The following is a 15635-nucleotide window of genomic DNA, read 5'->3' as shown; positions in this document are numbered from 1 at the left end:
CCCTTCCCCGTCATGGATTGTCCGCCAGGATCTGGCTGGACGAAATCAAATGCAAATCACAAAATATTAGAGAAACTTAGTTGTTTTAGATTCGTTAGTAGTAGTTGTGTAATGAACAGCTTGCCTGCTAATATGCTAACCTAGCTTTGTTTACCTTGGTAGCTAACACGATATGAACGTTAGCTTGGAGGAAAGGCAACTATAATGCAGTGTAATAAAACTACTATGAACAAAAGCTAGTGGTTCATATTAGGCTAGCAATAACGTGTTTATAATTGCAATCGTATACGGGTATTCTGCTACCATACAATGTAACTTGCATGAATACATTGTTTTGCGCTAGCATACAGCTAGCCTCGTTAGCTACATGCAGTATATGTACGGTCACAATGTACGGTAAACCGGAGTATACTGTATGAGTATTCCGTGTGTGACTGCAGACATTCTCCTGCCATGACAAACATGTAAGGCCATCTGCTGACATTGTAGTTGATATATTTAAACGCTAGCAACGTAGCATCACAAAAATGTTTTTCCGACCAAAACTAGCTCTAGCTCCGTGTGTTAGATCGCTACGCCAGCTATAATGTAATTACGTTTCGCGACTGACCGCACGGCAAATCACCCGGAGTATACTGTCAATAGGTATTTTGTGTGTGAATGCAGACATTCTCCTGCTATGAGATACATGTATGCAAGGCCATCTGCTGATATTAGAGTTGATATATGGAAACTCTAGCAACTTAGTTAGCACAGTTAGCACTGTGTCAATGGCTTAGCAGTCCAACACAGTTTACACATTTAAACAGTCTTGTTTGATAAATACACAAATAACAATGCAAACTTACAGGTTGTATACCCAGATCTTCCCCTGCTCCAAACGGTCCAAACAAGCTGTGCATATCCGGCCTCAAACTGGGCAATGTTTTGGAAGCTTTCGTCTGTGAAATGCCGGTTCTTCGAACCTCTGGAGGAGGAACACGCCGCTGCTGGTGTGGCCATAGCTCTTCGGGATTGGTCCATTTCGTTCCGGGTACCGCATGACATCAGGCGGTACCCGGAAGAATCAAATGGGCAGTGACGTATCTCCAACGAGGCGTTTTGGGGAGGTATTTTCTGTGTTAGAGTTTTACTCGCTACAGGGTGTACTTTGAGGGTTTTGACTCTGCACACCGTTTACATGCATAAAAACCTTCATAACACACAAGGGGACGGGTAATAACCGGAAAAGCATGACATGGGAGCTTTAATGATTCATCTGCATCTTATTTTCTGGGTAAATTGATTAATGGATAATTGGTGGAAAATATTTTTTGAAAGGGTTCATCTCAGTTTCTCGAGTCCAACCCCAAAAATATTCAGTATAATATGATGGAAGCATTGGATAGCAGGAAATCTTTACATTTAAGAGCTTAAAACAACACTTTCTGCCAGGTTTTCATTAATAATTACTTTAAAGCAATTACATGCTCACACATCTACACTACTGATATCACAGACTCACACACCTAATTTTGGTTTTAGAAAAATATTGACTCTTTGTTTGTAGATATCTATTAAAGCCTTCAAATAAAGTGTTATTTAGACCTGTTATATATATTATTGAGTGATATATATTAGAAAACTGTTCTGCTTTCTGCACGGACCTCAGCAGCTGTTCTCACTGGAAACATTGCGTCATGATTAAAGCAGTTAATAAAATAAAAAAAGTAGCCTAATATCCAGGGGAGAGACAGTTTGCAGAGCTGTCATTGGATAAGATAAGTCCGGCCGAAATGAGTTTTCCTTCAACATGGCGTGCTGAAATCGATTTCTGGGAAAATCGATTTCAAGCGGAAATTTGACAATTGAGAAAGGGCTAACAACTCTTGCCTTTAAGGAATATTTTGTAACGAGCACCGGGTATTTCTGGCGTATTCATGCTCTGTATAAACTGTAAAGTATAATTTGTGATATTGGGCTGAATAAACTTTGATTCACTTGGATTGATGGATTTGGCGTAATAAATACACTTCACTTCAGAGCCCTCAACAGCCAGATATAAATGTTAATTAGCGTGAAAAATTGTGTTGCTAATGCTAAATATTTACCATTTTTGCTTAAAAGATTAATTAAATTATACATTGTTGATAAAAATAGTTTCCATACAGTTATTCCACCACAAACAATTGAAAGAATGATTTTATGATTCTGATTGAGACTTAAACTGTTGGAGAAACACACTTTTTGTTGTGTAATACCTCATTATGTGCTGGAGTCCTTCACTGGAACAAACAAGGACAAACACACTGAGTTAAAAAGTATAAAGTTTGAGTGACACATTTCATCCAGCAGTCAGCGGCCCTAAAACAAGGGAATGATATGTTTATGATGTACAAATATGCAGGGATGTGCGTCTGTTTCTAAGGCCTTTTTTATTTTGGTACATTCCGATAATTTAAACAAAAGAGAACAGAATCAAACTAGAAAATATTCATGATGATTTCAGATACATTCATCATTGGTTCTTCTTTTAGACCAGAATAGACTGCCAACTCAACAGGAATTATCAAAAACATCCCAATCAAAGTTTAAAGTCACAACATTTTATAAACCAAACAGATTATTCGAGAAACTACTCGGCATATTAACCTGTTAAGCACCTAGCCTGTTTTTCATGTTTCAGGCTCGAAAATGACATGCCCAAAACAAATGACTACAACTTAACTTCTAAAAGGGTTATATGAATAATTTCTTTTATCAAAGCAAGGTTACATCTGTGAGTTGGATGTAGAAGTGTCAGAATCAATATAAATGTTTTTTATTTTAAAGAAAATTCAGATTTTACATAGTAAAAAACTGTAAATTATAGTGTCCATCCAAAAATTATTTTTTACAGATAGTGAAAACTACCCTTGGAAAACTACCCTTGGATGATGGGTCAGTAGACTAAAAGCTTTAGGAATCCAAAGTATAACATATAATAAGTACCCTGTATCAAGATTGATGCAAAACAAGTGACATTTGACCTTTTTAAGAGAGATTTAGCCAAAACCACCCCACCTCTGAGTTGATTTGGGTGAAAAAATTTTTTTTCTATATCTCTGGCCCCCCTTGCTCGATTTTGATCGTTGACACACCTTTCTGACCGTTAGAGCCAATAGAATCGAAGGGAGAGGCCCACATACACACTCATTGTAAAGAGAAAAGCTGGGGGCTGCGCGTCTGGAAATCGAAAGCAGAATGGAAGAATCTCTCCTTCTGGAATTTGGAAACTAAAAAGCAGTTTTATTGCTTATGGATTATCAGAAATCATTTCAAAGAGGACACAGACACATTGGATGAACCTATGGATTAACTGCAGCATCGTTTTTTTATCGTTTTAATGCCATTGAAGACCAGTTTTGACCAAGGTAAGCCATGTTAGCGTTTCTAGCTACTTAGCTCCACATGTTATGATGTACGCTTTCGTTTATAGCGTCGCAAATGTTTATCACTGAGTGTTGAGGAGGGCACCACTAGATTCAGTGTCTCCAGAACACCAAAAACGAGTGGTTGGCTGTGCATCTAGGATAAGTAATAAGGGAGATATGAGTGAGTTTAAGTGCCGTTTTAGGTTAAATTTTTCCGCTCGTGGCTAATTCAGAGGCTGAGTGTTAGCATTGTGGGTTTTTTTTGGAGAAAAAAAATTAAAAAGATCAGTTAGCTGAGTTTCTTCCCGTTAGATGGGATATAAAACATTCATAGTTTTATTCAATATTAAGATTCCTTAGACGTTGTTTCCTGCAAATGACGCGTTTTTCCGCCCGGTACCGGGCGGGCCGTGCGTAACAGGTTAATGAACATTGAAAATAAATTCCTTCAATGCAGCTTAACGAGGCTAGCAATTAAACCCTGGACATATAATATTTTATAAAAGGGATAACAAGACTATTAGAAAACCATGGTTGAAACATAGCATAGTAGAACAATGATTTGAATTACATCGGGAGAAACAGCATCTATGTGGCCTTGTTTTGGCATAGTGTGAACGCTGGTTAGAACATAACTGTTAGTCAGATTTAGGAAAATACATGATGGGTTAGGGAGAAAACAGCATCTCTTCACACCAGTACGGTGTCTCTCCAGTGTGAACACGTTGATGTGTTTTGAGAGCACCTGATGTCGTGAACGTTTGCCCACACTCTTCACAGCTGTATGGTTTCTCTCCAGTGTGAATACGTTTATGTGTTTTGAGAGCACCTGATGTCGTGAACGTTTTCCCACACTCTTCACAGCTGTATGGTTTCTCTCCAGTGTGAATACGTTGGTGTGTTTGGAGATTACCTGATGTCGTGAAAGTTTGCCTAGACTCTTCACAGCTGTACGGTTTCTCTCCAGTGTGAATACGTTGATGTGTTTTAAGAGCACCTGATTGAGTGAACGTTTTCCCACATTCTTCACAGCTGTATGGTTTCTCTCCTGTGTGAACACGTTGATGTGTTTTGAGAGCACCTGATGTAGTGAACGTTAGCCCACACTCTTCACAGCTGTACGGTTTCTCTCCAGTGTGAATACGTTGATGTGTTTTAAGAGGACCTGATCTAGTGAAAGTTTTCCCACACTCTTCACAGCTGTACGTTTTTTCTCCTGTATGAACACGCAGGTGGCTCTTTAAAGTTCCAGGTGTTGTAAAGGATTCATCACATTGCTGACAGCTGTGACGTTTCTCTCTTCTTTTCGGTTTCTAAAACAGACGGACAGAGGAAGAGAGAAAGTAAATCTAAAAAGCATAAATACATATAGAGTTGCCACAATAAAAACTCACTTAATACATATACAGTTAACAAAATACTACTAACTGTTTGTGTTTATTATATTTGTATTCTATTTGATACAGTAATACGGCAACATTCTACACAGTATATACCAGAGGTGGGGGACTCGAGTCACATGACTTGACTCGAGTCGCATATTTTTTGACCCGAGACTTGCTTGACTAACATTGATAAAAGACTCAAATTGACTTTGACTTGGTATTCATGACTTGAGACTTGACTTAGGCTTGAGACAGATGACTCGAAAGGACTTTACTTATTTAAATAAAATATGTTTTTGTATTGTAAGAAGCCCCTAAAGGGCAATGAAAAAAAAGTGCATACATTATTTGAGATATATTTCAAATTCGGACTTCATTTTAGGGACATTTCGACCAGAGGTTTAGAGATATTTGTTTAAGCACCGGATCGGCAAAACACGAGAGTCTGTGAACCAGTCTGCCTTGATCTATGAATTCATGTCTGTGACTCTCACAGTATCTGCTGCCCGAAGCTGTTTTATAGAAGGAAAACCTCCTTCACTTCATGAAATCTCTGCAGCACCAGGAGGCAGTAACGTGTAACTCAGCAGAATCTGAGAAGAGCAGCGCCAGCTGCAAAGAGCTGTGCCTTTTACTGCACTGTGTTTACCTTCATTAGAACAGCTAAAGAGCGACCGCAGGCTGCTACATTTTAACCACACACCCATCTGCTTAGGGATGACTTATTAAAGACGCGAAGGTGATGGCCAGGCCAGGTACTGGCATCATGTTTTTCTTCTCACTCTAGGGGGGTTATGGTGTTGCTTCACAAGTCTGTTCCGTTCCGAGTGAACAATATTATATCTGATACAGTTGGAAGATATTTGGTGATACAAGGCAGTATGTTAAAATAAATCATCCACCTGAATGTCTATGGCCCAAATGACGACAGTCCCGCTTTTTTTGAGAATCAATTTTTAATGGTTGCATCCCTCCCAGGCAAAGTAATGATGTCAGGTGACTTCAACTGCACTCTATCCCGAAACTCGATCGTTCATCTGTGTTGAAATTAGAAATGAACAGTGGGCAATAACTACAGATGCGTTGGAAATTAATATTTGTTTCGTTCTATAAGAGGCTTTATCAATCTGATTATCCATTGAATTCGGTAAGTCAAAACACTTTCCTAGATGGGCTGTCTTTTCCCAATATTTCTGTAGAAACAAAACTCGCAATGAATAGGCAACTGAACTTTGAAGATATTTCCAATGCCATTCTTAACATGAAAGGTGGTAAGGCCTCAGGACCTGACGGGATCGCAATTTAAATGTATACGTTTTTCGATGCAAAATTGATAGCCCCATTCTTAAACATGTATGCATGGAATCATTCGAGCAGGGCAGCCTCCCCCTTCGCTACAAAGTGCCTTAATTTTATGACGTCGGCATGACTGGCGGAAGTTACACTTAGAAACCTTATAAACCTATGAGGGCGCTGTAGGACATAGGTGTGTAATGTACATGTTGAGGATGGAAAGTCAATAGGCAGCGTCAGGGGGCGCTGCAGCTCCCCTAGGATAGCCATAGCACTCCCTAAGCACCCCCAAGAAATGTATGTCTTTTTTTTTTTTGTGTGTGAAATTGATAATTGGAAAAATGATTGATTCGAAAATAATATGCTACAGTACAGTACAAGTACGTCTGGGTCTCTGTTTCATTCAAGCTCGGCTCTGTGTGTGTGTGGAACGAGCCATTTTGTGTGCGCGAGAGAGCGAGAAAGAGAGCGCACCGGTACCGGAGATTGTTGTTGTTAACATCTGGTGCTAGCTAGCTACGCTAACGGATATAAGGAGCTTTTTCAACAACAAGGCGGAGGGAGAACTCTCGCCTGTCAGACTCAGAGGCTCAGTGAACTAAAGGACTCTCTCAGTGTTTAGATAGTTAACTTCAGTCTAAGTTATCTCAGTGGGTCTCAAACGGTTTGGTCGCGATTAACGTAAACAATTATTTCCGAGGCACACGTTTATATGATCATTATAGGTATAAAAAAAATAAGAGAATAAATGAAAAACAGGTATGAAATACTATGACAGTAAAACAACAATAAAGTTTAATAGGGGAGTGATTTGTAAAATATCCATAAAGAAATAGTAAATCTGTTTACAGTTCTGTTTCATATGGGTGTTGAGAGATGTATCCATAGATCTCTTCATTTTGCTCTCAAAGTGCACCAGATTGATGCATTTCACTTTAATATATATTTTTTAATATTCCCGGGGGAGCAAGCCCCCGACCCCCCTAGAGGAGGTTAGGTCCACACACCTATAAAAATAGCATGTACCCCTGCTTACACCTATATGGCGTGAGCTGATTATCGAGCCTTCATTGTAACAGTCGCGGATATACTGTGAATGTACTTTAAACTGATTGATGATTCTAGTATCTACACACTTTTTTTTAGCATTATTTTGTAATCTGCCATATGTCTAATGTTGGGGAATGTTCGGTTGTGTTTGTGTAATGTGATAAATGTAAAAGATCAATAAATAAATGTTTAAAAAAAATAAGAAATACAGCAATGTTCTAATCTATATCTAACCATATTGTGCATTAATATTGTATTTTCTAAACAGGTTGTGATCTTTCATTTGGGGATAACAGTGTTAGGAATATATTGTGAGGAAGTGCACACTGACCTGAGCTCCAGGGGTCTCTTTGTTCTCCTCCATGCTGCTCTCAGTGCTCCTTCTCCGGCTGTGTCTCTGAAATAATCAACACAACTACAGCTGAAACAACACAAGATAACTCAATACAACCGACAGACACAACAAAACAAATCTACAGCTACGTCTTAGGTTCATAGCAGAGGTGAGAAGTAACTAAGTACATGTATTCAAGTACTGTAATTAAAAGTGGACCTATCATGCAAAATGCACTTTTGTACGTCTTTTATACATGAATATGTGTCCCCGGTGTGTCAGGGAACTCACCAAGTGTCAGAAAACACAACCCTCTCTTTTCCTCCATACCCAAATCTCTAAAAACAGGGCTGCAACGGAGCTGATACAGATTTGAATTTCTCTGACGTCAGAAAAGGGGTGCTCCGCCTATATGGGCAACTCTCCACCTATCAGGGGAATGAGAGGTTGGGCCACGGCCACTGCCCAACCTCTCATTCGCATATAGGCTGTCGGCAGGCTAAATCTCCCCCAGTCACATCTGTGTTTTTGCCTACTCTTCCCAGGATGTCTAAGGGAGTTAAACGTTGTGCTGTTGTTGGCTGCAAGAATCGGGACAAGGGACTGCATGCAATGCCATCCCTGGAAAAAGACAAGAATCTGTGGCTAGACTTCATTTTCAAGGGACATGTGCCAGAAGACTCCGGCAGATTTCTGCTTGTGTGTTCTAAACATTTTACCACGGACATGTTTATGAACTTCACTCAAGTCAAAGAAGGATAAAACAAATATTCTATGTATTATTCTCTATATAATAATATAAGAATAATACACGGAGGACGGAGCCTCTCTTTTCCTCCCCCTCTTCTGAGAGCCCAGCAGCTGATCTGCGAGCACGCTCCCCTCTCCTGCAGGGGGGCGTGGTCAGCTGCAGCTCATTTGCATAAAAGCTATGTCACAGAATCAGCCCTTGCAAAAACAGGGCTGGAAAAGAGCAAATAGAGCGAAATGAGGCATGGCTAAAATGCATGATCTGAAAAAAAACCTTCACAGACATGTTTTATATAGGTATGGCCCTACAATATATTTTACAAATATAGCATGATAGGTCCACTTTAAGTACTATTTAGAGGTACTTGTACTTTACTATTGAAAAGGAATCTAACTTCGATACAACCTACGTTAATATCTAGGTCGTCTCCGATACGGAGCTCTGATGCTGATAAGGCTCCGGAAAACGGCCGTCCTACCTTTAGGACTAAACCCCCCAGAATCTAAATGCAAGTTCACCGTAATCTGCTTAGGGGGGCACCAACAGCGTGGCCTCTAACACCAGGTGCCCGTCGTATCACTTATTTCAGGCACTAAAGCATCGGATGTCCGACCGCCAGGATAGCAAAACAGAGTGTGTAGTGCAGTAGGTGTTGGTGGGCTGGTAGAACCCCAGAGCAGTATCTAAACTGCCCCTGGAGGAGAAACCCTGTGTCGTTGGGAGACTCCCTGGTAATTAGGGCAGCTTCAGGACCCACACTCCCTAACCCCCTCTTTTAACCAGTTATGCAAATTGTAACAATGCAAATGTAAAATCAAACATAGCCAGAGTCAAACACTGATATCACAGCAGTGATATTACCACATCAACAGAGCACATGTCATATTTCAGAACCAATCAAAACCACATCAACCACAGTAACCAATATGAAACTACAGCTTAACCTTAGCAGGGTTTCTATTTCAAGTCCAAATCATCAACTACTGTCAGCCTTTTCCAAGGAAGGGTGTTCTTACCTTACTCTAAGACCAAGCAGATACCTTCAGAGACACCAGGAATTGGGTCGAAATGTACAATGTACAAACCAGTTTTATTAGGTTTTTTACAAATATAGAGGATTTACAAGATCCAAAAAATAACAAAGGTTTTACAAGGTCAAAGTACAAAAGCAACAGGTTCCCAAGTGAACCCCCTAGAGCCCTAAAAGAGCCCAAGACCCAAAATCAAGCCTCAAAAAAGTCCCCCCAAGCTCCCCCGTTTCTCTTCACTCATCATATTTTATAGTCTCTTCCCTCCTCCCTCTCTGCATCAGGTGGTTTCCCCTTTTCTATCTTTGAGCGAGAAGGAGGTCACACAGGTTCAATTCTTACTTAATGAATCAAGTAAAAATGTCAAGTTAAAATTAAACAAATGAAGACTATAGTAATGATATGCAATTTTAACAAAAGGGAATATAAACATTTGTAATGTCATGTTTAGAATTGAGATTTCTTTAAACTTCAACTTAAAATATGCAAATGTATTTTATTAACAGAAACAAACTTAACAAAACTGTCTCTATTCTCTAATATGTTTTGCTCCTGGATGTTGGGCCTAAAATCATCAAGTCTGTACACAGTTCACTCTCATCCTGTGTGCATTGTTACATCCGTCACACTGAGGTTTCTCCCAAAGTCTCTGGACACCACGCTGTCTCAATTGATCCACACTGTGAATATGAGAGGGGAAAATGTGTGTAATAAATGCTTTAGACAATAAGAAATATGAAGGTAACTGTAAGGAGTGGCTCAGTTTTTTTTAAATAAACAATACTAATACTGTATTTCAATATCTCACGTCTGAAAGTTTAATTTAAAAGAAGAAGAGGCACCTAAAATGAAGATTGTTATTTCAATACATTTAGTTGATTTTGCCTTTTTAATTGTTTAAAGTAAAGTAGATAGAACTGGTAGTTAAGAGTTTTAATACAGTCTGGTTGCGGAGGAGGCACACAGGTAAGAAGAGCACTAACTAGCTACCATCACATGTAACTAAGCTTGACTTGAATTTATTAAAAGTATAATTAAGTAACAGCCAAAAATCAATAACTAAAATCATGCAAATATTGGAATCTTTGCTGGGTCCACTGTTGAATTTACCACAACATATATATTTTAGAAACCTGAAGGCATTTTAAGATTTGTATGCAAGCATTATCCCAAAAACACAATACCTTCGATTATTATTAGTTTTGCTCAATAGTTTCAAGTTCACTTACCTTAAAGGTAGGGTAGGTAAGTTTGATATATATATATATATATATATATATATATATATATATATATATATATATATATATATATATATATATATATATATATATTCCATGGATTGCTCTTAACATTCCGATAGCAATGAATATCTTAAGTGCTTTGACAAAAAATCCATAAAAAAATATCATCTGTGGAAGCCGTGATACTGTAAAAAGCATGACCAATCATTTTAGCAGGCCCGGCTAAAATAACTGGATGGCCTACCTGCCTGTCAGCCTTCCATCTGTGCACAAACTTATCTCGTGCCCTCATTGGTCATGTGCGCGTTCGTGTGTGTTGGAGGAGGGGCTCTATAAGGAAGTGGCAGATTTGTTCCGGCTGTGTATTTTCAAAATTCTAGCGCACTCGAGCTGGTTTCTCCAAAATTACCTACCCCACCTTTAAGCAACGTAAAACGTGCAGACCGGGAGCAACAGATGTAGGTTAGCCGGCTAGCATCACAGAACAGCACTGCTGAGCATGTTAGCTTAGCTTGGTAGACTCAGCTAGCTCTGGAGCTTCCAGCTCGGTGGCAGGAGGTCCCGCCTCGGCTCCGCCTCTTTGCCCTTATTTGGATCAGGCTGGAGCAGGCGGGAGTTGGACTCTGACGTCACTGTCGAGCCGTTAGTGGCCGAAACCACCTACTTTAGGCTTCTCGGCAAACTCTGCAGAATCCTATGGGTGACGTCACGGACACTACGTCCATTTATATATACAGTCTATGGTCTGTACACAGTTCACTCTCATCCTGTGTGCATTGTTGTCCTCAATCGTTGTAACCGTTGTCAAGGTGTCAAAAACCACAACGCTTTCCTAGAATTGTGGTTGGAACTTTTATGCTTTGTTTGCACCTTCTAAAATAAATAATGTGCATAGGTCAAGAGTTCAGGATGTTCTGTCTAGTTTCACATGTCTGGTAAGACTTTATTGAGACACACATCCTTTCCATCAAACCAAATTATAGCCAATTTAGCATTTGTTATCAATGGTGAGCTTAATAGGTAGGTAGGTGAGGTAAAAGTGAGGTCTGTCACGGCCACTTGAACAGCAGGTCTGTCAACACTATTTCCATTTAATGCTACTTTGTACTTTTACTCCACTATGTATTGAAAACCTTTAGTTACTTCACATATTTGGATCAATGATGTGAAATATAATCAACTCTTAAATCAGACTTTAGTTCCACCTGGAGTAAATTCACAAGCTACCCTGCAACACACACACACAGCTTTCCTAGAATTGTGGTTGGAGCTTTTATGCTTTGCTTGCACCTTCTAAAATAAATAATGTGCATAGGTCAAGAGTTCAGGATGTTCTGTCAAGTTTCACATGTCTGTTAAGACATTAATGACACATACATCCTTTCCATCAAACCAAATTATAGCCAATTTAGCATTTTTTGTTAGGTGAGGTCTGTCACGGCCACTTGAACAGCAGATCTGTCAACACTATTTCCATTTAATGATACGTTGTACTTTTACTCCACTACAATTCAGAGGTAAATGGTGTACTTTTACTTCACCACATGTACCTTTAGTTACTTTACAGATGTGGATGAATGATGTGAAATATAATCAACTCTTAAATCAGACTTTAGTTCCACCTGGAGTAAATTCACAAGCTACCCTGCAGTATACAAACTCGTCATGACACACACACACTTACAGAGACACACAAACACACACTCTGAAGGATGTTACCTCTCTCTCTCTCCTCTTCGTCCTGGTTCTTCAGTCTCTCTTCTCCTTGATAAAACACTGCCGTTAAACACACTAATCTCCGTTGAATGCCTTTACTTATGTTTACCGATCAGCAACGTGGTATAAAAAGCTACGAACAAAGAACGGGAGGCAACAAAAACACGGTTTAACGAATAAATCACCCTCCAAGGATAAACTAAGTCTTTGTATGTGTTTTAAAAGTCTCTTAAACACATTACATTCGGTATAAAATCGGTGTCAACGTCTGTTAGCATTGTCTAGCTAGTAGCTTCCGAGGACCGGAAGCTAGAAACGGACCACCGCAATGCATCATGGGATTTTAATTTTAGTTTTAGAGATAAATACACTGCCTCCCTGTGGTGAAAAACGGTATTAAAATAAATATGAATTACAAAAATAATGATAATAATAATAATAATATAAATATGGGACTGGTATGGCGGATTTTAAACGTTGGAAAAATGTTTTTGTTTGTGATCATACATTTGTTTTCCATTATATAGGTTTTGATATAATGATTGATCATGAAAGTGTTCTCAAAGCTGGTAAAGGTGCAGCTAGTTTGAATGACTTTGTATACTGCAGGGTAGCTTGTGAATTTACTCCAGGTGGAACTGAAGTCTGATTGATTATATTTATGAAAGTAGAAATACTCAGGTCTTGTCCCTTAGTTAAAGTACAATTTCTCAGATATTTTACTTCAGTAAACGTAGAAGTACTCAGATCTTGAGTAAAAGTAGAAGTACCAGAGTGTAGGAATACTCTGTTACAGTATAAGTCCTGCATTAAAAATGTTTCTGAGATAAACTCCTCTGACTGATGAAGACAACAAAGACAACAAAGAGGAGGAGAGAATATCTTTGTATGCAAATCAACCTCCACCTTCACCGAAGCTTGGAAAAACACGCCGACATCAAAGGCAGCGGCTGACAGGACTGCAGGAGAAGCAGCAGCTAAATGCTTGTTAGCTTGAATCCTGCAGGGAACCCCACCTCAACACCTACACAGACACATACATAACATATAGGAATCACAATGATATCAATTTACTCTGTGAGGTATCATCATCGAGAAATATGTGTTTAAGTTATGTAGTGTCTCTACTTTAAAGAGTCCTCTCCTGCTGATGTTCAGGTGTATATCAGTATGTAGTGTCTCTACTTTAAAGAGTCCTCTCCTGCTGATGTTCAGGTGTATATCAGTATGTAGTGTCTCTACTTTAAAGAGTCCTCTCCTGCTGATGTTCAGGTGTATATCAGTATGTAGTGTCTCTACTTTAAAGAGTCCTCTCCTGCTGATGTTCAGGTGTATATCAGTATGTAGTGTCTCTACTTTAAAGAGTCCTCTCCTGCTAATGTTCAGGTGTATATCAGTATGTAGAGTCTCTACTTTAAAGAGTCCTCTCCTGCTAATGTTCAGGTGTATATCAGTATGTAGAGTCTCTACTTTAAAGAGTCCTCTCCTGCTGATGTTCAGGTGTATATCAGTATGTAGAGTCTCTACTTGAAAGAGTCCTCTCCTGCTGATGTTCAGGTGTATATCAGTATGTAGTGTCTCTACTTTAAAGAGTCCTCTCCTGCTAATGTTCAGGTGTATATCAGTATGTAGTGTCTCTACTTTAAAGAGTTCTCTCCTGCTGATGTTCAGGTGTATATCAGTATGTAGTGCCTCTACTTTAAAGAGTCCTCTCCTGCTGAGGTTCAGGTGTATATCAGTATGTAGTGTCTCTACTTTAAAGAGTCCTCTCCTGCTGAGGTTCAGGTGTATATCAGTATGTAGTGCCTCTACTTTAAAGAGTCCTCTCCTGCTGAGGTTCAGGTGTATATCAGTATGTAGTGTCTCTACTTTAAAGAGTCCTCTCCTGCTGATGTTCAGGTGTATATCAGTATGTAGTGTCCCTACTTTAAAGAGTCCTATGCTGCTGATGTTCAGGTGTATATCAGTATGTAGTGTCTCTACTTTAAAGAGTCCTCTCCTGCTGATGTTCAGGTGTATAATGAATACTGATTCTTAAATCATGAGCCGCAGCCCTGCTCTGTTCAGATCTGATTTAGCTCTGTTTGATATGAAACAGTTGCACACACACACACACACACACACACACACACACACACACACACACACACAGACACACACACACACACACACACACACACACACACACACACACACACACACACTTGTTTATTGGATTGTATTGCCGCTAACAGTGTGCAGTCTGCAGAGAGTGGAGGTTACATAACAGCTGTTCAAAGAAGTTCCAGAGAGGAAGCAGAAACTCTGATACTGAAATCAGACAGGAGCTAGCAGATAATGAGAGATCACAAATACAAAGTCTAATAAAAAAATAATATGGGAGATGTACTGCATCTATTTTAGCTCAGTGTTTAATGATCAAACTAACTTCAGTGTTTTAAAAAGGATGTAATGTGAAAAAAAACATAAAACTAACTTTAAGTTAAAAATAATTCAATAATGTTAAAAATAAATAAAAATAAATGTACTTCATTTTTCTGGGATCTAAAATCCCAGAGAGTAATTATAATTAGAGATGAATGTGACTTCCTCAAATTGCACATTTCTAGGGTTTCGTATGTTGCAGGACAAAACAAAGCAGCATGAAACACAACAAAAGTTATTTTAGCGAATTAAACCTACTTTACGACAATGATCTGGATTCTGATTTTAAAACTTTCTACAGAGTTTGCAAAAGTGTTCATTTTAACGGTTCATGTTGCTGCAGTTTTACAGTAATGGCAGTGTTTTACTTCAGATTCCCGTGTTTTACTTACAGAACCGTGGGCAGTGTTTGCAGAAAGGGCCATGTTGAAGTGATGTTTGAGTGCAGAGCTGAAAAAGTGTTTAGAGTTTTGGAGCTATGCTTTTGCTGTTTTGAGTGCCAGTTTAAATAATTGTGCTTTATGAGACATTTTAGTTCATCAGCACCTGAAAGAAACCCAGCAGAGGGCGCCAAATCTCTCTTTCCCAGCAACATCAACCAGCTCTGACTGAGAGAGATTCAAGGCACTCCTTACTGCCAGAGGTGGAGAAGTACTCAGATCTTGTACTTGAGTAAAAGTAGAAGTACTCAGATATTGAGTAACACTTTATTTTGATAGTCCATAGTTGACACTCTATAAGTCATCAGTTGACATTCAACAACACTGTTTCAACAGACAAGTAACATGCATTTAACTGCCAGTAGAATATAAGGTACATCTCAAGTGTTGATCTATAGATTTTACATAAAGTGTCTGTTGACTGTCAACATGTTTTTTTGCAACAGCTTATTAACCGATATTCAACCTTACTATCTGTAGATTGTGTCAACATCTTCAAAATTGACAATCAACTACTCAAAATCAATCTGTCAGTTGAAAGTCAACAGGGTCATGTCGACTATCTGTTGATAATCTGT

General features: G+C 39.0%; 2 protein-coding genes across 3 annotated transcripts in view; one reads left to right on the top strand and one right to left on the bottom strand.

The window, feature by feature from the left end:
• LOC117477332 (zinc finger protein 208-like) overlaps positions 1-15635 on the top strand; it is a 416861-nt gene that overhangs the window by 314305 nt on the left and 86921 nt on the right.
• Positions 1-15635, bottom strand: part of LOC117477349 (zinc finger protein 239-like) — a 120615-nt gene that overhangs the window by 37206 nt on the left and 67774 nt on the right. The window contains exon 2 of one of the 2 annotated variants that reach the window (XM_034124042.1): positions 7452-7517. The exons of the other annotated variant lie outside the window; for it this stretch is intronic. Coding sequence (XP_033979933.1) covers positions 7452-7517 — 66 coding nt within the window. The remainder of the gene's footprint in view (positions 1-7451; positions 7518-15635) is intronic. 2 annotated transcript variants of the gene reach the window in all.

The sequence above is a fragment of the Trematomus bernacchii genome, unplaced genomic scaffold (genome assembly GCF_902827165.1).
Source record: "Trematomus bernacchii unplaced genomic scaffold, fTreBer1.1, whole genome shotgun sequence".
NCBI lineage: Eukaryota > Metazoa > Chordata > Actinopteri > Perciformes > Nototheniidae > Trematomus > Trematomus bernacchii.
The sequence above is the reverse complement of the archived record's forward strand: the minus strand, read 5'-3'. Positions and strand labels throughout refer to the sequence as shown.